Below are 22,781 nucleotides of genomic sequence, written 5' to 3'. Positions count from 1 at the left end.
GATGGGCTGCTGATGTCTTTAAAGAAACTACTCAGTGTACCTGTTGCCAACAACTGGAGTACACAATAAACCCTGCTGGATTTGGTTTAGATAAAAGGCTGCTTTCCCTCTGGGGAAAATGATGACTTGTTTGCTTGCTTTATACAGGAGAATGAAATGAGAACTTCTAGTCAATGGAAACAGTTTTTGAAATTTCCATGACATGTCTCCATCTGCGGCAATTTGAAAAGGCACTGAAGCTTCACTTGTCTTAATCCATACAGTCAATGGAGCTTTGCCAGTTTTCACGAGTTGAGGATCAAGTCCTTGATTTTTGTGTCTCATTCAATTCATATATTAAAAATAATCTCCCCTGTCTGACTTTCTAGGCTTTATGAAGTCTGCTTGAGATCTGTTTGGGCAGTACCACCTTATTCATTGTTTCATTTGTTTGTCTGATGGAGAGACTAGTGTTGCCAGTTTTGGCTGGACGTATTCCTGGAGGTTTCATCACATGACATAATCTTTAATTAAAAATAAATTTTAATTCCTGGAGAGTCCAGGACAATCCTGGAGGATTGGCGATGTCTCTAGGCATGTGGACGTCCTTGTTTCTTCCAGTGCCCAAAAGTGAGCCAAGTGCTTTAAAGAACAAATAAAGATGTTGTCCTTGCCCTCAAACAACTTCCTTCTAGTTTTCCATGTGACACAGCAAGTGAGGATAACAAACAATAGGGAGAAGGACATATAGATGATTAACTTGAAAGTGAGAATTGTTGAACCCAAGTCAAAATCTTTGACGGTGATAAGGATACTTCTTTCCCTCTCACTGAAGAGTTGATATGGTCGACTTTTTACAATTTTTTAAGGTCTAGGTCAAAAAGAAACTGTTCAGTGTATTGCAATGTTTTATTTATAATCTCTCAGGATAAGTGAAGTGCAGGTCTAACTGTTGCTTTAGTTATCTAACAGAGCTTTGAATACCTTCTTCTGATTCAATGTGCAGAAGCTGCATTATTGAAGTCTGTGCTTAGATAGGTTAATATTCAAGTATCTTGAGTTTACTTTAGTGAGAGGAAGCCTTACATAAGTGTAAATAACTTGTCCTTCGTTACCAATTTCCAAGAGCATCCGGTAGAGGTGTGCTTCCCAGTATTCTGTCTTTAGATCTAGGTTCTCATACCACACCTATCACCATGGTATCTGAATTTTGAAGTTAGTTGTTAAAACAGTGTAGAAATAGGTCAGTGGTTTCAGATTCTGATCTCTTCCATGCTCCCCCTGAAATGTGGAACATCTTTTTTTAACTGATCTGTGCTGTTCATAAATGATCTGGAAAAAGAGGTGAACAGTGGGGTGGCAAATTTGCAAACAATGCAAAATTACTTTAGATAATTAAGTGCAAAGCTGACGCTGAAGAGCTACGCAGGAATTTCATTAAACTGGGTGACTGGTGACAAAATGGCAGATGAAATTTGTTGTTGATAAGTGCAAAATAATGCACATTGGAAAATATAATCCCAACTATACATGCAAAGTAATGGGGTCTAAATTAACTGTTACTGCTCATGGAAGAGATCTTGGAATTATTGTGGCTAGTTCTCTGAGAACATCTATTCAGTGTGCAGGGCAGTCAAAAAAGCTAACAAAATTAGGAATCTTTAGAAAAGGGATAGATAATGAAACAGAAAATATCATAATTCCACTATATAAATCCATGGTATGCCCACACCTTGAATACTGTGTGCAGTTTCGGTTGCCTCTTCAAAAAAAAAAATATTTGAATTGGAAAAGACGTAGAGAAGGGTAACAAAAATGATTAGAGGTATGGAACAGCTTCCATATGAGGAGAGATTAAAAAGGCTGGGATAGTTCATCTTAGAATATGCTATATTTTTCTACTCACTCAAGCAAGAAAATGGCCCCTTAGAGTTATTACTCAGCACGATCGCCCCATGATCTTGTAGCACTTTGCCATTGGTGCTGACAGCAGAATTTTGAAACGTAGGCAAAATAAGCAAAAGGAAATATTTCTTCACACAACATGCAGTCAACATGTAGAATTCGTTGCCATGGGATGTTTTGAAGCAAAAAGTATAACTGATTTAAAACAATTAGATAAGTACATGGAGGGCAGGTTCATCAATGGCTATTAGCCAAGATGGTCAGGGACACAACCCCATGGTCTGGGTGTCCCTTAACCTCCAACTGCCAGAAGCTGGACTGGACAACAGGGGATGGATCACTCCGTAAATTATCCTGTCTGTTCATTTCCTCTAAAGCTTCTGGCACTGGCCACTGTTAGAGACAAGATACTGGGCTAGATGGACTATTGATCTGACCCTGTATGTCTGTTCTTTTGATCATGATAATGCTGCCAGCATCTCCTTCTTCAGATCTGTCCTTAAGACCCACGTCTGTCATATCACCTATAGGAAATCAGCTAAATAATGATGCCTGGGATGAAGGACAGATTGGGCCTAGCTGACTCTTACTTCAAATATTTATAATAGTAAAATAAAGAAAATGCAAATATGTTCCTTAATATAGATTCATAGACTCTAGGACTGGAAGGGACCTCGAGAGGTCATCGAGTCCAGTCCCCTGCCCTCATGGCAGGACCAAATACTGTCTAATAAGTGCATGCCTTGGACTGTATCATCTCTCCTACCCTCTGTTTGTCTTAACAGGGTATAAACTCTTTGGGACAGACTTTGCATGCATTTATATAGTGTCTTACACAATCGAGCCCTGATCCTGACTGGGGCTTCTTAGCTCTACTGCTATATTCAATAATAGTTTGTCTCTTCAATATTCAGAGCACCTGAATGCCTGCAGGTAGGTTAGGAACTCATTTGTGAATGAAACCTAGGAAATTCAACAGTGTCAGATAAAAATTATTTGGCTAGCTTCGCTATTGCTAGAATAGCCCATTTGTTTCTGGGCTAGCAAGAATAAGAAGTTTGCATATGAAATATTATAATGTTAATTAATGGATATCCTTAATACTGTATAGTAATAAGAGTCTGACATAAAATATTGTATTTTCAGCTACAATGGCATAGAGAATTTAAGGGAATGTATGTTTAAAGCTCTTTAAAAATATGTATATGAAGTCAGTGTATTTGTTTTTAGTGAGATCTGTGATACTTATTCCTCATTTTAAAAGTTCATCCAATAAGATTAGAAATGTAGGTGAAAAGGCTGACCATATGCTTCTCTTTGTCAAGAAAAATACATATAAAACCCTGGTATTACTTCTGAGAATTGTAAGATACAAATAATACTCTGTGGGTTTCAAGTCTTTAGATCATAAATTTGATCTTTGCAAGAGGAACAGTACAGAATCTTAGATGTAATAGAATTCTCTTCCAGCAATACTTACAGGAAGATTATTAAAATACTCCAGATATTGACATTGTCTAAAGAGATCTACTTGTGCATATTTCTTTAAAGGAAAAAAAAAAAGCCTTAATACACAATATTACCATAGCTAGGCCCTATTATACTATTGTAATCATAGCTTAACCAAGAGCGGTGATTAACGATGGCAATTTATTGTATCTGACGAGGGGAGAAAATAGGAGATGTTGTCGTTATCATAAATCATATCATAAATAACCAAAGAGAAGCACTCAGAAAGCTTGTGTGGTGTCAGCAGCAAGGCCTTTCAGGCGCGTTAGCCCAGGATGTAGCCATAGAAACCCCAAAGTCATATTGTTATCTTCCTCTTGCTGCAGTTATGTGATACAACAATATTAACATATAGATTAGGCCATTTATAATACTAGGTGTCATTTCAAGTTGGCTTGCTTATATAGCATTTTAGTTTTTTATTGTGCAGAATGTTAAGGAAACACTGCATTTTTACAGGTCAGTATATAGCCATTTATAACACATCAGCTTCACACCTTTGTCAGTCCTGCTAATGTACTCTGTTATTGATTGGTTGTACTGTCTGAATTGTCATTGCCTAATTACCTTGTCTTTGCTAATAATTTCATTTTTAAAAAGTCAAATATGTTCTTTTAAAGAAAGAAAATGTACACCCATGTGCATATACCATGCTGAGTTGTGTGCAGTGTCTTTCTATTGGAGCATAGGTAGGACAATGTAGTGAGGGAATTAAGCTATTATAAAAAGCACGCAAAATCTGTTTGTATTTGTAATTTATCACTGAGGCCTTTGGCTCCAATGCTGTGTATTTTAGTAATTGCCGCCAAACAAGGGGACTTTCAGAGTACACTGTAGCTTGGCTATCGCAGGGAAGAAACATTATCAAAAATTATTTGAAATGATGTCAAACAGACCAAAAAAAAAAATAAAGAGAGAATCTAGTACAATATCATGTTATATATATGGAGACTGTGCCCAAGCTCTTCATTCTGTGGGTCACTTCTTAAGATAGACATCTTTTTATGGCTCCTTTCCCTTCCAATCCATAACAGCTATGGGCCTGATTAATATTATGTATATATTATGTGTATATAAGGCCTACATTATGGGGGCAAAGTAAAAGTAAATTCTTTCCTCTCTGGGACCTTTTCAGTTTTTATTACAAATTCTCATATTTTTGCCTGCAGTATATTGCACAAATGTAGGATGTTTATTTTGTAAGGTTAGGTAGAGATTGTGAACTTCACTGATAACAATCTGCCATACTTTGTTTTTCACTCCTTACTAGGAAATTGGGTGTGTCATTTAAGAAGTCTGGGTAATGTAGTCTGACAAACATTTCCTGTTGTGTGAAATATTTATAATTAGAACCACCACTAGTGGGCATTCAAAAAAACTACGTGCACATATTATACTTACAGCTGGAAGCTCCCGATGGTCTAAGCTCTTAGCCATTGCAGTTTATTTCTGGTTTACTGTGTATTTGCTGCTACTCCTCCTTTGGTCTCCACAAATTTGATTGTGCTTGATTGTATTCCTAGGCTTCGCAGATTCCATTTTTTAAAATAATTTTGACATATATCAATGTTAAGCATTTTTTTTCAACTTTTGTTAATTTAAATTTTTACAGTTGCGAGAAATTATGAGAGGGGTCAGAAAATAATTATTTAATTACAATAGACATTGACATTCAGAAAGTTAATCTTTATAACAGTTAAAACACAAATGGTCAACTTCACATGTCAAAATATACAAAGTAAATGTCCTTAAATGGAGTTCCAATAAGTTCTCAAGCTGCATTTTTCTTACTTTGCCTATCTGTAAATTTCAATTATTATTGATGGAATTGGGTTGTCTGTACAGTGAAATTGACATTTACCAACAAAAATCTATTCTTTCTGTTTATACCAAAGAAACATATAGAGGACTGACGGAGAACACAAAGAAGGCATGTAGGGTGAAAAGTGATGCTGGTTTTTATCTTAATTGGTCTGGAAATTCATAAGTCATGGACTGGGTTACAGTTAGCTTCAATATTTGAAGACTGATGGGTGTTTCACCACTTTGACAGAAGGGGCTCCTCAGACCACCTGGAAGTGCTTTGACAACTTGAGTACCATGGGTAGAGGATTGACAAAGGAATGTGAAGCCTGTCACCTCTATTGAACAGCTTCCAGTCCAGCCTAGATTAATACTAGTGACAGAAAGGTAACATGTAAACATTTTGGGCCAAGATTTTCAAATGTGACTATTGATTTTGGATGCCCCAATATTTTGGTTATTTAACTGATAGACTTCAAAGAGAGGCTGATTTACAGAAAGTGTTGAGCACCTACTCTCTGAAAATCAGGTCCCTTTAAGCTGTTTACGGTAGGCACCCAGAATCACTAGCCACTCTTGAAAAATCTTGATTTCTGTAAATAAATGTGTCGTTTCAGTTCAGTGTACATATGTCTACATTATAACAACTGTTATCACAGACAGAATGAACTTACTGGCAGGCTCAGCACAAAGCTCAAAGTCTCAAGGAAAACAAACTTCCCTTCTTCCCTGCCCCCAAAGGTGGTCCCAGGAATGAGAGATTGAGTAACACTAGTGATGTGGTGTGAGAGAAATGTACCAACAGTGTGTCTGTTTTATATATAAATTGTTGGCTTCGGTCTTTAATTCTGGTCACTTGGTACTTTTGATAGATACTGAAATGTACAAAATTCACAGGAGTAAACATGGCATCATTTTAAGTTCATATTGCACAGTAAGAATCTTGGTGAGGAAGTTTTAGATTTAATATGCCTTTAGGAAGTCAGGATATTATTTTGCTACTCTTCTATCAATTTCTCTTAGTGAGTACAAGCACATTTTCTAGTTACTTTGGGAAAGTGCCATACTTATTACAAGTTAGATAAAAGCTATTGTGCCATAAGAAAACAACATTCAACTTTTAACAAAAGTCTGGTTCTTCGATTTAGATAATATAGTGGTTGGGATGTTATAGTTACAATTCATTCGAAGTCCTTGTCTTCAATAGCTTAAAACTTTTCTCCAAAATTATCTTTTGGTTTAATCTCATGCTTTATCTCGGGCAATAGGTGAGTGTGTGTGTGTGTGTGTGCGCACGTGCATGAGTTTGAAGAAAATCGTTCAGCCATTGTTGAGTCAGGGCATGAAAAAATGTTTTTCACTTTTTAGGAAAAATTGCCAGCTTCTTTCTTGCTCTTGCTTCAGAATATAAGATTTAAATCTTGACCTGTATCTGGTCCTCAGTGAGGAATGTGTGCTTTGTCAGGTTAAAGGAAAATGATTAGGAAATAGATAGTGAGTGTTTCTGTTTCAGGTCTGCTAAATTATTCTCCATTCATGAATACTAAATTCACTGAAAATTAAGAAATGTTCAAGTGAAAATAGCAATCCAGACATGTAGGGTCTGCTGTCTACCTTACTAATCAAAGTGCAACTCTGAATAGAGCTGCATGCTGCTTCAACCTTGAGACTCCCTGCACACAGCCAGCTGATCCTCCTATGTAGCCCCTTGAAAGAAGGAGCAGAAAGAGCTCAACAAGGCCTTATTGCCAAACTCTGACATTTGCAATCTCAACATTTGGGTGCTCCCCAGAGTGCACTACGCAGTGGGAAATACTCCCAGCGAACAGTCCAGTATGTAAAATAAATGTGCCTTTATTTGACATCTTTTGCAAACTCTGCTAAAATGTTGTGGGTAAAGTTTTTAAATATAAAAAAGACAAGCACTTACCGATCTCATAGAAACTATCTGATCTCTTTAACATACAGTCAACCGTCGCAATAATGCACCCCGCCATAACGTGAAATCGCATATAATGCGATCACAGGTTGGCTCCCCTTTAAGGTATAATCCAGTATGGTACTGTACCAGTGGTCCCTAACACCATGGCAGGGGAGAGAAGCTGCAGTCCCACACCTGCCAGGGACAGAGAACTCCAGGGCTGCGGGCGCCGGTGCTCTCTGTCCTGGCAGACGCGGGGCCGCGGCTTCTCTCCAGCTTCAAGAGGAGCCGCGGCTCCCTGCCTGCTGGGGACAGAGAGAACCGGCATCTGCAGTCCTGGAGTTCTCTGTCCCCGGCAGGCACCGCGTTGGGGACCACTGACAAATCCCGCTATACTGCGACCCTGCATTTAGCACGATCAAAGTTTTTGGACCCCAAACATCGCGTTATAGCAGAGTTTCACTGTATTTTAATTTATCTTACTGGGTCTGGTATTATAGCTGGTATGGTATTTGGGAGTTTAAAGCTATCATTAAATACAATAAGACAAAATATTAAATTCATGCAAATAAGCAGTGTTAGTTTATGTGGAAACTAACCACCTGGCCTTTTTGCATTTAATATCTTAACAGTAACATTGCATCAGTTTGTTTTTGTTCATAATAGTAAAATAGTAAAAGCATTGTGGGTATGTTCTGTTCAGAGTGTATTGTCTGTCCACCTCTGAGCCAATTTCAGATTATATGACTCTGCTACGGCTCTCAGCTGAGGGACTTCCTTCTGTTCTACATAGGTACTTATTTGGCTTTTTTCACCACAATATCTGAGCTTTTCACAATAATTGAACGATGTTTGATTCTCCATTTGAGAAAAGGGAACTGAGACACAGGATAGGTTAAATGACTTACCCACTGTCACCTAGTAAGTATGTAACTGAGCCAGGAGCTGAACAGAGTCTTGTGTCCCGGTCCAGTGGTATGTCCACTAGATTCTCCTGTCTTCAAGTTGTGAGCTTGTGCTCTGAGCTCTGGAGTTCCTAAGTGTAATAGCTGGTTATGTCCAAAAGTATGGTAATTATATATGCATGTAATTATTTTCTCTACTTGAAGTATGAATGTAGGCTGATGCATACCTCTTAATTCCTGAGTTCAGTGCATTCTCCCCTCAATCTCCTGCCTCCCCATTTGATAGCTGCCTGCCACCTTTTCATCTTCCCTTCACCTGAAAGAATAAAACTCTGCCTTCTCTGTGTTAGGCAGCCAGGGATTGCTGAAAGAGGAATGCAACTAGCCCTACCATTAGCCCTGTCTCAGAAATCAAGGCAGTTTCGGTGCTACTGTGCCTTTGTGTCAACTTTAAGGACTAATAGTCCTAACTTTACCGTGATCTTGGAAACTCATCATAGAAGTGCTGAGAGCTGCTGTCCTACGACCGACCCACAGCCAAATTACCAAGTTATGTATTCAATAACCACTTGGCCTTTAAGAGTAGGTCAAAACAGCAGTTGAGAGGGAAACAGACGCATGCTAGCTCTGCTCAGGCTAAGTGCTAAAAATACCAGTATGGCTGCAGCAGCACAAGCTAGCTGCCAGAGGGATTTGTACGTGGGCAACTACCCCAAGCCACCAGCCATGCTGCTCTTTTCACTTGAGCTGAGCCAATGCATGTCTGTCTACCCATGCTGGGAAGCATTCCCCCCAGCTGCTCTGTAGACATATCCTAATAGTCCATGTTGCTGTACAGAAACATGGTGCACAAAGGAAAAAACGTTGTGCCTCTTTAAATGCTTTTGTTAGATAAGGTTCAGCAGCTTTCATCTTTTTGTTGATTTAAAACTGTTCAACTTAAATAAAAAATGCCAACATTCAGTAAATGAGACCACCATGTAAAAATGTTGACACATTCTTACTGCTTGTACTGACACTTCTCTAGTACCTTCTATCCAAGGATCTCAGATAATTACGTTTAAGCTGAGCCTTACAACATGACTGGGAAGTAGGTGAAATTATCCTTATTTTACAGATGGGGAAACCAAGGTACATAGAGATGGTGACCTGCCCAAGGTCAGAGAGCAGTTTTGTGGCAGAGCCAAAATAGAGCTCAGATCCCCTGGCTTCCATGTTCCTTAAACTAAAGATAATCCATCCTTACCTTTCATGAGTGTGAGAGACTGACCACATTAGGTAGGATCAGGCACTGCACAAGCTTCCCTCATCTTCTAATACACTACATTCAGAATTGCTGTCCTAATAGTGGACTTCACAAGAGTGGTGGGCTGACTGCTGTCTGATTGTTTGACTTGGGTAGTGGAGAAATCCACATTCACAGTCAGACTGAGAGTACTAAGCGACATTTAAACCAAGGGTACGTCTGCACTACGGGATTATTCCAATTTTACATAAACCGGTTTTATAAAATGGATTGTATAAAGTCGAGTGCACGCGGCCACACTAAGCACATTAATTCAGCTGTGTGCGTCCATGGTCTGAGGCTAGCGTCGATTTCTGGAGCGTTGCACTGTGGGTAGCTATTCCGTAGCTATCCCATAATTCCTGCAGTCTCCCCCCTTAGAATTCTGGGTTGAGAGCCCAGTGGCTGATGGGGCAAAAATCATTGTCGCGGGTGGTTCTGGGTAAATGTCATCACTCATTCCTTCCTCCTTGAAAGCAACGGCAGACAATCATTTCGCACCCTTTTTCCCTGGATTGCCCTGGCAGACGTCATAGCACGGCAACCATGGAGCCCATTCAGCTTTTTTTTTTTTTTTTTTACAGTCACCGTATGTGTACTGGATGCCGCGGACAGAGGCGATACTCCAGCGCTACACAGCAGCATTCATTTGCTTTTGCATGATAGCAGAGACGATTATCAGTAGTTCTGTACCGTCTGCTGCCGGTGTAAATTGGCAATGAGATTACGGTTATCTGTCCTCCTGTAATGTCTGCTGCTATCATGGGTGCCCCGGCTGAGATTGGCCGGGGGCACAAAGGCAAAACTGGGAATGACTCCCCGAGTCAATCCCTCCTTTATGGTTTCTAAAAATAGTCAGTCCTGCCTAGAATATGGGGCAAGTGTACTAGAGAACCAGTGTATCAAAGAGCACAGCTGCTCTGTGCCAGATCCCGCAGAAATGATGAGTTACATGCCATTCACAGGGGGTGCTCCTGCAACAAGCCCACCCATTGCTTTCCTCCTCCCCCAACCTTCCTGGGCTACTGTGGCAGTGTCCCCTCCATTTGTGTCATGAAGTTATAAAGAATGCAGGAATAAGAAACAATGACTTGTTAGTGAGATAAAATGAGGGGGAGGCAGCCTCCCGGTGCTGTGACAGTCCAGGCAGGACAGAATCTTTTCTTTACACAGAAAAGGGAGGGGGCCGATGGAGCTCAGCCCCTAGTTTCTATGATGAGGACGGTTACCAGCCGTTCTGTACCATCTACTGGGAATGACCGAGAATCATTCCTATTTTCACCCAGGCGCCCCCGGCCAGCCTCACCTGAAGCCAGCCAGGAGCACTCACGGGTTGATAACAAGGACAGCTACCAGTCCTACTGCACCGTCTGCCACCGGGCAGGGGAGAGGAGTGGATACTGCTCTTCACTGCTGCAGCATCACGTCTACCAGCAGCATTCAGTAGACATAGGGTGACATTGAAAGAAGTCAAGAAACAATTTCTTTCCCTTTTCTTTCACATTGGGGAGGGGAGTAAATTGACAAGCTATTCCCTGAACCATGCCGGACAATGTGTTTGAACCTACAGGCATTGGGAGCTCAGCCAAGAATGCAAATACTTTTCGGAGACTGCTCGGGACTGTGGGATAGCTGGAGTCCTCAGTACCCCCTTCCTCCCTCCATGAGCATCCATTTGAGTCTCTGGCTTCCCGTTATGCTTGTCACGCAGCACTGTGTAGCCTGTAGATTTTTTTTCAAACGCTTTGGCATTTCGTCTTTTGTAACGGAGCTTTGATAGAACAGATTTGTTTCCCCATACAGCGATCAGATCCAGTATCTCCCGTAAGGTCCATGCTGGAGCTCTTTTTGGATTTGGGACTGCATTGCCACCCGTGCTGATCAGAGCTCCACGCTGGGCAAACAGGAAATGAAAATCAAAATTTCGCGGGGCTTTTTCTGTTTACCTGGCCACTGCATCCGATTTCAGATTGCTGTCCAGAGCGATCACAGTGGTGCACTGTGGGATACCGCCCGGAGGCCAATACCGTCGATTTGCGGCCACACTAACCCTAATCCGATATGGTAATACCGATTTTAGCGCTACTCCTCTCGTCAGGGAGGAGTACAGAAACCGATTTAAAGAGCCCTTTATATCAATATAAAGGGCCTCGTAGTGTGGACGGGTGCAGCATGAAATCAGTTTAACGCTGCTAACATCTGTTTAAACGTGTACTGTAGACCAGGCCCAAGATACTATAGATGTGAACAGCTAGTGTAATAAACAGTTTCTCAGTATAGCCTTAGTAATGTGTGTACTAATATTGATTCAGCACTCCCTTGACTTACAAAAATATCTGTAATCTTGAAAAACCTCCCAAACAGCTCTAGTCTCCTTTCAGTGCAGCAGAGAGTTATTAGGGCAGATGGCTGAGGTGATATCCATTTGACCTGTAGATGCTGACTCAGGAGTAGTACCGTTCATAAGGTGGTTGAAGATAGGGGGAGATCACAGTGAAAGAGAGTTAAAAGCAGTTCAGTTTACAAAGGATTGCACAGTGAATGTGCCTGGTAGTGACTGATATAGCTAAGGGTGAAAAATAGTTGCATTATAATCCATCCCTCCACATTTTCAAATACTCATAATATTGTCAAGCAAATTACCTTTTCAGGGTGACATTTTTCCATACTTTGGTCTTTGCCCCATTGTGAATTTGTGTGAAGGAAAATGGTCCAGTAGTTTTTGAGTTAGAGGAGAGTTGAGAGATCAGACTTTCTCTATTAAAAAAAATCATAGCTTATTTTCCAACCAGCCCACAGTAAAGTGGCTCAGGTCTGAAAGTTGCCAACTGGCAGGAAAATAGCCCTTATGGAGGATCATTAGATGGCTTTGTTCCAAGTGAAATTTGGGTTTTATTTTCTTTGAAATATGGGTGTTTCCAAATTGCGACCTGAGCATATCCAAAGATCACTGTGTGTGTCAATAGTAGGGCTGGCTGGAAAACCACACTTCCATTTTACAAAAGAAAATTTGAGGTTCTGACATAAGTTTTTATTCCATGGTGGAACAAAAATGAGAGCTTTTTTAAAATGTTCACGAAAAGAGACTGACCCATCCCAGAAAGCCAATAGCTCAGTAGTTAAGGCATTGATGTGGGAGACCCAGGTCCAAACGTGTACTCCAAATCAAGCAGAGCAGGGACTTGAATCTTTTACTCTCACATCCCAGGCAATGGCCATAAACATTTGGCTACTGGCTGTTCCGGGGTGGAGATCATTCTCTCTCTGTTTGGTTCTAACCAGAAATTCCACATTGTATCTGAGAAACCTTCCTGAAAAGTTGTGTTGAAACTGGCCATTTCCACAAAAAGATTGTTCCAACAATCCAGACTGTGAATGGCTTGCCAATTACAAAACCAGTTTCCCCTCCCTTGGTTTTCACACCTCAACTGCTAGAAGAGGGCCTCATCCTCCCTGATTGAACTAACCTCGTTATCTCTAGCTTGTCTGCATATATATACCTTCCCCTGGAAATTTCCACTACATGCATCTGACGAAGTGGGTATTCACCCACGAAAGCTCATGCTCCAAAACGTCTGTTAGTCTATAAGGTGCCACAGGACTCTTTGCTGCTTTTACAGATCCAGACTAACACGGCTACCCCTCCGATACCAACAAACCAGTATTTTCCAATGAGAAACCTTTTGTCAGAAAAATTCCCAACCAGCCCGAGTTATTAGTTAAATGGTTATGAACCTCCAGAACAATTCAGGGGACTGTGAACTTGCCTGTACAATTTTCCAGGGGAATCTTACAATGGTTCTTCTAAAAAGGCTGGTGGGTTACTCTGTTACCAAGTTGGCTTTGTGGTTTACAACAATGTGCATGAGGCTAGGAGCCAAGAGGCTCTCAGTTCTAGTCTTGCTTTTGCAGACTGAGCTTTAATAGTCTGCACTTCCCAAACCTCATTTATTGAGATGTCACTCAAACCCCAGTGGCGATAAAATATCATCACCCTATTTTACAGATAAGGCAACAAAAGTGCCAAGGGGTTAAGTGAGTCACACAAGGACACATAGAAAGCTCTAGCTAGATCCCAGATATCTGATGTGATGGACTGAAGGATTCAAATTCAATATGTAGAAGGTTGGAAATGCTTAGGTACTGCTCTGATGTATGCTAAAGAAGACCCTAAGATGGGTAGGTTGTCTCAGACCTTCATCTCCATCTGAGTTCCATTTATTGGCTTTCCAGACAGGATTTCAAAAACGGAAGCTCCTTTGGCTGCGTGTGGACTTAATGTGTCTTGTAGGAGTAGGGGTTTGCTCATTGTACAAAATTCCTGCCTACATTCCCTAAAATGTTATGCAGAACCCTGTGCAGCATGACTATTCCCTTTAATTCCAGAAGCTGTTGTATTCCATGGTGCTGTATGGATATAATGTGAGAGGTGCCTGGGATGAAAGAAGTTCTGTCAATGTAAAATATTCCACTATTCTCTGTTAGGGCATGCTATATCAACTGTTTAATTGGGGCACCGAGTGGAAATCTTTGGCACGGGAATGTTTGGTTTTCCTAGTAAATGTAAATATCTTTCAAAACCCTTTTCAGACTATGAGCAATGTTGGTTACTGCAGCTTTTTTTCTTCTTTTTAATTAATTCAAAATATACCTCCACATACCTCATTTTATCCATATAAAACATTTTATGTCCACCCTAAAAGGAGAATGATAACATTCCTTGCCTCTCATATCATTTTGGATTTGGCTGTGTTGTGTTTTCACTCTTGTAACCTTGATAAGTAGATAGTTTTGACTTTAAATTGCAATGGTGCTGTTGAACTTCATCTTGTTTTCTTTTTACTTAGGGTATTTAAAACAAAAATAAACTGCTGATGGGGACCCATGCATAATAAGGCTGGGAGGAAATAGACACAGCACCCCACATTCATCTCATGCCAGTTTGGAACATAAGGGCAGAGCTTATTCATACAGCAAGGCAGACCAAGATTGAAACTGATTTGATGATCCTGAAACATAAACCATCAGTTAGATCTATTTGTAGCCGGTGCAGACTCAGTCAACAGTGATCTGTCACTTTTCCCTTCTAATATTTTAAAAATAGGATGTGAATGCCCAGCCAAGCAAACCTAACTCCTAACACTTTCTGTTTTTCATGGAAGGCTTTATACTCGAGCAAAGTTTCCACTCTGGGCTGGCTGCTGTAAATCCTCTGGGCCCTGGCAAAAGCCAGAATTGCCAGCTTATTTTACTTAATTTGTGATGCTGGCAAGATTCAAGCTTCAGCCCAGGACTCTTGACTCAACTCTCCTAAATCAGGATATTGACACATTACAGTAGAGAAACATCAGCTCAGAAAACCTGAAAATAAACTCTTCCAAAAGATTTTTTTTAAGAGCATCTTATTAAATGGCTTTAAACAATTTCCTCATTTTACTTCAGTTTTTAAATATTTATTAAAAAGACAGCCTGCTCACAACAAACAATTTGTACTGTCGGGTGACTAGATGTTCCGATTTTATAGGGACAGTCCCGATTTTGGGGACTTTTTCTTATATAGACACTTATTACCCCCCCTCCCCTCCTGTCCCGATTTTTTACACTTTCTATCTGGTCACCCTATTGTACTGTGTCCTTCATCCAAGAGTTCTAAAATACCTTCCAAATATAATATAAACCTCACCACACCCCTGTGAGAAAAGGTAAATGTGCCATTTTTGCAGGTGCATAAACTGAGGCATGGAGGTTAAGTGACTTAGTGCTTGTGTACATGGGGAAAATGTACTTATTTAAGAGTGTCCACCTGGCGTGTTATACTGGTATAATTGTAAATGTATAATCATATCAGTATAGTTATGCTGGTAACATTTCCCCATATACACAAACCCTTACTGGAAGAACAATAAACAGTATGGGTAGAGCTTAGTCCTCTGTTTTAACCATTAGGCTATGGTGTTGCAAGAAAAACATGGAGAAAGTATGTTTAAGTGGACAAAAGGTCTCATGTTGAGAGCTGTATTCATGATGAACAAGAAGTGTACAAATAGTTTCTCTAAAAGTATGAAAGAAAATCATATGTTACTCTTATTATTTAACTGACACTCAGAAGTCTGTGGGCGTACAAATAAGGTATACATTTAAAATGTACCACATTTTATTTAATTGGATGTACACTTTATGATTTATTTTATTATAATAGAAAACCTTGTTACTATTCCCCTTCACTTTTTTTTAAAATGAATCAGCCAGGTGCTTGTGTGTGTTTGTAACCCAAGCAACTTGAATGGGTTACAGTGAGATTCCGAGAGAGTGAGAGAGACTAATATGTGATTGAGAACTTTCCTCTTATGGTATACAAAATGTTTGGATGCAATATCATTCATATTAAATGGCCCGTATCATTTCACTATATTTTTGGGTGAGCTTTTAGCACTCATGAAATGTCCAAAGTCCTGACAAATTGACCAAGTCCTAGTCATAGAACAGGTGAAGCAAACTACAGCAGCAGGAGAAATTCCCTTTGGTGCCCTGTCAATGTGCCTCAAACCTGTTCTGGAGGGTCTTTCTTTATGGGTGAGACATACCTTCAAGCCCATTTGATCCTTGGTTTTAGACTTCCAACAAGGGTTCCAGTTAGTGTCAGTTGTGAAGATGGATTTTGTATTGCAGACAGACGTCTGCCAGTCACTAAATGTAATTGCTTCAGTCGCTTCATGTAGGTCACTGAACAGGTAGCAGATGATGATAATATTGAGCCAAATAAAGTTTGAATGCTGTCTTGATGCTTATTAATTTCCAATAATTTATTGTTCCTGTATAACATATTTTTAAAGTATTCCAGTAACTTTTTTTTTTATTTCTTATAACAGAGGAGGAAGAGGAACAGGTACCCACTGATGGAGGTACATCAGCAGAAGCCATGCAGGTTCCCTTGGAAGAGGAAGGAGAGATGGAAGAGGATGAGGCAGTTAATGATGAAAACTTCTTGAGCAAGAGACCCTTAGAAAGTCCTGAAGCTGAGGAAATGCCTGCTATGAAACGACCAAAACTAGCTATCACTAAAGGGGACATCAATGATGGAGCATTGGAGCCACGTGAACCTCTCAGTTCAATAAACACTCAAAAGGTGCCACCAATGCTTTCTCCAGTTCATGTTCAAGATAGTACAGATTTAGCCCCTACTTCACCAGAACCACCGATGTTGGCTCCCATTGCAAAATCACAAACGCCAGCTCCTAAAACATTAGAATCAAAACCATTTGCACCTAAAACAAAGGCCAAAAGTGGTTCTCCAGGACAGAAGACTAAATTGCCTAAAGCTCCTCCAGCACCAGTAGTTATTGGAAGTCCCATACGTTCACCAAAAACTGGATCCAAAGAGAAAAAATCACCAAGTCGTGCCAAAAGTCCCAAAAGTCCGAAAAGTCCAAAGGTTCCCGCTCATGTTTCCCAAGTGGCAGTCAAGCCCGAAACCCTAAGTAGAACCCCTTTGGCTGCATTAAGTGAAAAGATGGGAAAAGAGAACATCCAAGTAAAACAAGGGCAAACACCACCTGAGCCTGGGAAACAAAATTGTGAAAATCCATCTAAGAAAGTGGCAGTGATGGACAAGACTATTGATGATTCAATTGATGCTGTGATTGCCCGTGCATGTGCAGAACGAGAACCTGATCCATTTGAGTTTTCGTCTGGTTCAGAATCAGAGGGGGAAATTTTTACCAGCCCTAAAAGACTTTCTGTTTCAGAAACTCCAACTCCTAAAGCTTCTGTTTCTGCTAACAGCCTAAATAAGGTAGGAGCCACCCCAATGCCTCCCTCGGGTGGGACTTCAAGCTCAGACATTTCATGGACAATGGATGACTCAATTGATGAGGTCATTCGAAAAGCAAAGATGGGGTCACCTTCTAATCCGCCTCCAAACTTTCCTTATTTCTCCTCTCCTTCTGCTTCACCACCAACACCGGAACCTCTACTCAAAGTCTATGAGGAGAAAACCAAGCTGGCATCATCAGTAGAAGTGAAAAAGAAGCTGAAAAAAGAGCTGAAGACAAAAATGAAAAAGAAAGAAAAACAAAAAGACAAAGAGAAAAATAAAGACAAAAGCAAAGATAAGGATAAAAACAAGGAGAAGGATAAAGACATAGGAACCAAGGAAGCAAAGTTTCAATGGAAAGACCTACTCAAAGATGATGACCTCGATCCCTATAAGTTCAAAATGAAGGACTTTGATGATGTTGATACAAAAATGAAGTTGAAAGATGGCAATACCAAAAAAGAGAGAGAGAAGCATAAGGATAAGAAGAAAGATAAAGAAAAAGGCAAGAAAGATAAAGATAAGAAAGACAAAGAGAAAATTAAAGATAAAGGTAGGGAAGATAAGATAAAGGGTCCCTCAGCACCTCTTCTGTTGCCCCCCAAAGAAATGCCTTTGCCTTTGTTTAGCACCCCTACCGCCATGAGACTTCCTACCATGTTGACTTCCTTGTCCACAATGCTTCCTGAAAAACTGTTTGAGGACAAAGAGAAGCCTAAAGAGAAGAAGAAAGACAAAAAAGAGAAGAAGAAGAAAAAGGAAAGGGAGAAGGACAAAGAAAAGGAAAAGAAGGAGAAGGAAAAGGAGAGAAAGGAGAAAGAAAAGAAAGACAAAGAAAAAGAAAAACACAAACATGACAAAGTAAGCTGTTTAGATGGTATTAACATGTTACATGTAAGAAATTGTTTACATTTGCTCTCACACTTCTCATCACAAAATTTTGCTTTCTAGGAAAATGTAATGGAAAAGTGCTAATAGATGACCTGGCTTTATTTTATGACAAGACACCTAAGTTAAAACAGAGTGTGATGTAAATTTCTGGGTTTGTCCAACAGTACCAGACAGATCCTCTTTAGTTTTAGATTTGCTGAATGTTTGTTGAATTCAGTTTTGCAAAACTGAAATTTGGGATTGTCTGAGATCAATTTACATCTGACCCACCTGAGCTAACAGGGTTCCAACATTGACTAACTGGCCTTCACTGATAAAGGTGACTCCTCTAGGGTCAGAGTTTAGACAGATTTACAGCACTGTGTAAGGAAGCTTATATGTCATAGCATTCCCTCTCAGATCTGAACCTTAGAGTTCAGAAAATGAGATACTAGCACCTGAATCCTCTAAGCTTAATTACCAGCTTAGATCTGATAGCACTGCCACCACCCAAAAATGTAGTGGTTTGGGGCACTCTGACCTCCCCAGCCTTCCCTGGGGACCCCAAGAACCCAGATCCCTTGGGTTCTTAAAATAAGGAGAAATAAACCATTCCCCCACCTTTCCCCCTCCCAGAATTTCCCTCCCTGGGCTATCCTGAGAGATACTGATCCAACCTCTTAAATCACCATACAGAGAAGCATCTCCCTTCCCCTCCACAAAGAGGCAAACAGATTCAAGGAAAAGAGAGAGAGATTCTATCTCTCCCCCTTCCCGTCTCCCCCGTCCCATCTTGGTGAGTTATCTCAATCCCCTGGAATAAAACAAGGGAAACAAGAAAAAAAAATCAATCAGGTTCTCTAAAAAGAAATCTTTTAATAAAAGAAAGGAAAAAGTAAAGAATTATCTCTGTAATTTCAAGATGTAACTGTTACAGGGTCCTATAGCTTACAGACACCAGAAAGAGACTTTCCCCCAGTACCAGTACAAATCAAAATATTCCCAGCAACTACACATATAACGTTAACCAGCCAGATCCACAATTGCAAATAGAGTAAAACAATCAAAAAGCCTAAACCGCCTGTTTTTACTTACTATTTGGAAAGAGACTTAAGAGAGCCTGTAGTAATGTCTGGTCTCTCTCAGACCCTCCAAGAGAAGAAGACACAACGGACAAAGAACACACACAAAAGCTTCCCTCCACCCAAATTTAAAAGTATTTTGTCTTCTGATTGGTCTTCTGGTCAGGTATCCAGTTCCCTGCTTGTAACACTTTACAGCTAGAAGAGACATTAACCCTTAACAATGTGTTTATGACAATGCTACAATGAATTTGCTAGTCTCTAAGGTGCCACTAATACTCCTATTCCTTTTGAAGCTTATATAGTCATTGCTGCACATTTGTTCTACAGATGAATAGACTTCTGGTTGTAGGACTATCAATCCAACAGCATTCTCATGCGCTCTAAATTCAGTTTTTGTTTTTTGGAGTTAGTAAAATTCCACAGCTTGCTGGAAAAATTGGTAGATATAAGATATAATGATAAGCAGTGTTAGCTTGAATTATGGATTTAGTCATTACTTACCTATCCAAGCTCTAGTTGTTCTTCTGAAGGCAAAAAATATTTCTAAATAAGCCTCAGGTTCCTTCCTACTGATCATCCCAATTGTACAGTGTGGCCACAAGTTTCTCTCTTAGCAAGACACCAAACTTGTTTTCCCCATTGATCAAGCACAGTAATATATTTTTTTTCAAAACATAGTCATTATGGCCTAAATGTTCAAAAGTAGCCTCATTTTGAGTGCTTTATTTTAGTCACTAGAGCCTGATTTTCAAAGGGCTGAGCACCCACACCTCCTATTGACTTAGGAAAGTCTATAGAATCATAGAAATGCAGGGCACTGCCCCATTAAAGCCACTTTCTACCCACCTTAGTTTTGCTAATTGATGTAGATCAGGTTACAGCCTACTCTTGATTTTATATATATGTACACACACACACACACACACACACACACACACACAATTAATTTTGCTCTTCTCCTTGTCTACACTGACTAGCTTTAAATGTGCCCAGCTTTGCAGCAAATACACAGTCAGCATAAATGCGTGATCTTGGGAGTCCACCCCCTTCCATTGCAAGAGATTATAGTCTGTTGTCTTCTGTCTAGTTTTTGAGCAATAAATCTTGCAAAAATTGGCAAACATAGCTTCTCAGTTTAGACCCCAGACATTCTGGAGAATTAACTTCCCTCATAGAATCATCGGAGAGGAAGGGACCTCGAGAGGTCATCTAGTCCAGTCCCCTGCGTCATGGAGTACTTGATGATGGTCACGGTTTTGTTCTACCTGTCCATATTCATTTATCTGACGTTCGGGCTACTGCAACATACACAGAATACATTCCATGGATTCTTTAGTCTGTGTGCATGACACCTCTTCCTCTGTAAATCTGGGACATTTTGGCCCTATTGCCCCCAAAGATTTTAATGAGTCAAACGCAGACAAAAAAGATGTTGACCATTCTTAACACATTACATGGTCTAATAAATGCATAACTATTATGTTTTCTGCTTATTTCTGTTCTTAATTTACTTTAGAGCAATAGAATGTATACACAAAGGAGTCTGAACTATTAAAGATTTGTTATAGTCTCAAATATAATATATATTTTAATGAAAGGAGTTCAATGGTAATAAAAACTTGGTCAGATTAAATTGACAAAGCTGCCCATTACCTTGGCAAAAAGTCCCTGTCAGAAGATAAACTTTAAAGCTAGAATGCATGAAAGACTTCCTAGATAGAATTAAAATTTAAATTGATTTTTGATAGATAAGCTTTTTTTAAATCCACCTCTTTGCTACAAGTCAGGATTTTAAAAATAAATTTCCCCTTTAAATCTCTTGAGCGATTTTCATTTTTTGCAAGGCCGCACTGCTGGTGTCCTGGAAAAATGGAGAGTTAGAGCTTTATCAGTTGGTGCCCTGAGGTATGTGGCAAAGAAGCTAAATCCTTGAAGATTAGCAAAAAAAATGCAGCACATGGCAATAAGGGGCTTATATGACTACTAGTATTAGTTCAGGTGAAAGAAGTATTGCTTATACATAAAACTGGACAAATCCACTGACAATGTATTTTTAGTTAGCTACAAAGGAGTCTTATATTGCTGGACTTTACCTCTTTGGTGATTTGGGAAGCTTAGTAATCCACTGTAAATACTCTTCTGCTGGCCCCAATTCCCAGTATTACTCCAGAATGCTGCTTTTTCATTTTAACCCCTAAAAGCACATTTCCTTAATTTAGCTTTTAGATCACACAATGGCTTACTTAACCAGCAGTTGTCCTGTAAGTGCAAATGATCAAGTTACTGCCTGGACACTTAACATTCCATGACGTGTCAATTTAAGAGACATAAGAATAACCTGAAAGATAAGTGGTGGTCCTAGGAAGTCTCTCCAGATTATAAACTTGATTTTTTTTTTAAATGTCAAATGTGTTAGATAATGTAATAAAGAAGTTAGTGAATGTTTGTGTGTTTAGAAAAACACTGTTAGCACTAGACAATATGTGGCAGTGAGTAACATTTCTAATTTAGAGTACTGTTTTGTTATGACCAGGTTCTGTTAAGTAAGTGTGATTTCATACCTTAGTTTTGATTTATGTTTTTAAATATGTTTTGTTGATGTATTTCCTGCAACTGTATGCCAAAATGGTTGGCAGATAAATGCAGGGCAGTCCACAATATAGTGCATATAGGACACAAAAAAAGTCGCAGCATGAAACCTTGGCATGCTTAATAAATTAAGGCATTCAGTCACAAGACCTAAGAGGAAGAGGGGGAATGATGATGATTATTCAGGACTAGATTGAGACTTTGGATCTGCCAGCAGCATTGTTATTTTACCCCTGGAGTAACCCAGGAGGGAGATTGTGATTTAGTTTCCCCACTGCTCGAGGGAGGAGTAACTAGGGTGACCAGACAGCAAGTGTGAAAAATTGGTACAGGGGGTGGGGGTAATAGGCTTCTATATAAGAAAAAGCCTCAAATATCAGGACTGTCCCTATAAAATTGGGACATCTAGTCACCCTAGGAGTAACCTGCATTGTGTATGGATCCTGCACACTAACAGATCTATGTAGTATGGAGGTGGAGCTCTGTGGAGCCTGCTTCCCCTCCCTCACAGCTACCTGTGATACTGGTAGCTGGCACAAAGGAGTAAGGGGACTCTGTTCGCCCCACCATGCTGTCACAGAATCCAGGCCATGATTTGGCCCTTATTTATTTGTTACAGTAGCACCCAAAGACCCCAACGAAGATTTGAACCCTCTTGTACTGGATGCTGTGCACACACAGAGACAGTCCCTGCCCCAAACAGGCTACAGTCTAACTAGTCAAGACAGACAAATGATAGGCATGGGGGACGTGAAATGATTTATGCAGTGTCACACAGCAAATCTGTGGCTGAGCTAGGAACAGTACCCAAGTCTCCTGAGTCCAGTCCAGTTCCCTGTTCACTGGACCAAATTGCATTTAACAGAGACAGATAAAATGCAATTAAGAGAGACATACGGGGGAGAGAGAGAGAGAGAGAGCAAGGCCATTCCACACAGCAGGAACTGCAGAGAAGAAAATGCCTTGTACCAACTTGTGAGGAATGGCAGAAAGGAGATTTGTGGTATATAAAGGAATGGAGAGACGTCTGAGGTAGAAGCATAAAATCATAGCGTTTAGAAGGGACCGCAAGGATCATCTAGTCTGAAGCTAGTCCATGGAGAGCTCTTTGGTATAG

General features: G+C 40.1%; 1 protein-coding gene across 1 annotated transcript in view; it reads left to right on the top strand.

The window, feature by feature from the left end:
• TAF3 (TATA-box binding protein associated factor 3) overlaps positions 1 to 22,781 on the top strand; it is a 138,819-nt gene that overhangs the window by 90,785 nt on the left and 25,253 nt on the right. The window contains exon 3 of the mRNA XM_030571541.1: positions 16,177 to 17,981. Within this exon, the coding sequence (XP_030427401.1) occupies positions 16,177 to 17,981 (1,805 nt within the window). The remainder of the gene's footprint in view (positions 1 to 16,176; positions 17,982 to 22,781) is intronic.

Source organism: Gopherus evgoodei, chromosome 1, assembly GCF_007399415.2.
Source record: "Gopherus evgoodei ecotype Sinaloan lineage chromosome 1, rGopEvg1_v1.p, whole genome shotgun sequence".
Taxonomy (NCBI): domain Eukaryota; kingdom Metazoa; phylum Chordata; order Testudines; family Testudinidae; genus Gopherus; species Gopherus evgoodei.
This window is presented reverse-complemented; position numbering and strand designations above follow the sequence as displayed.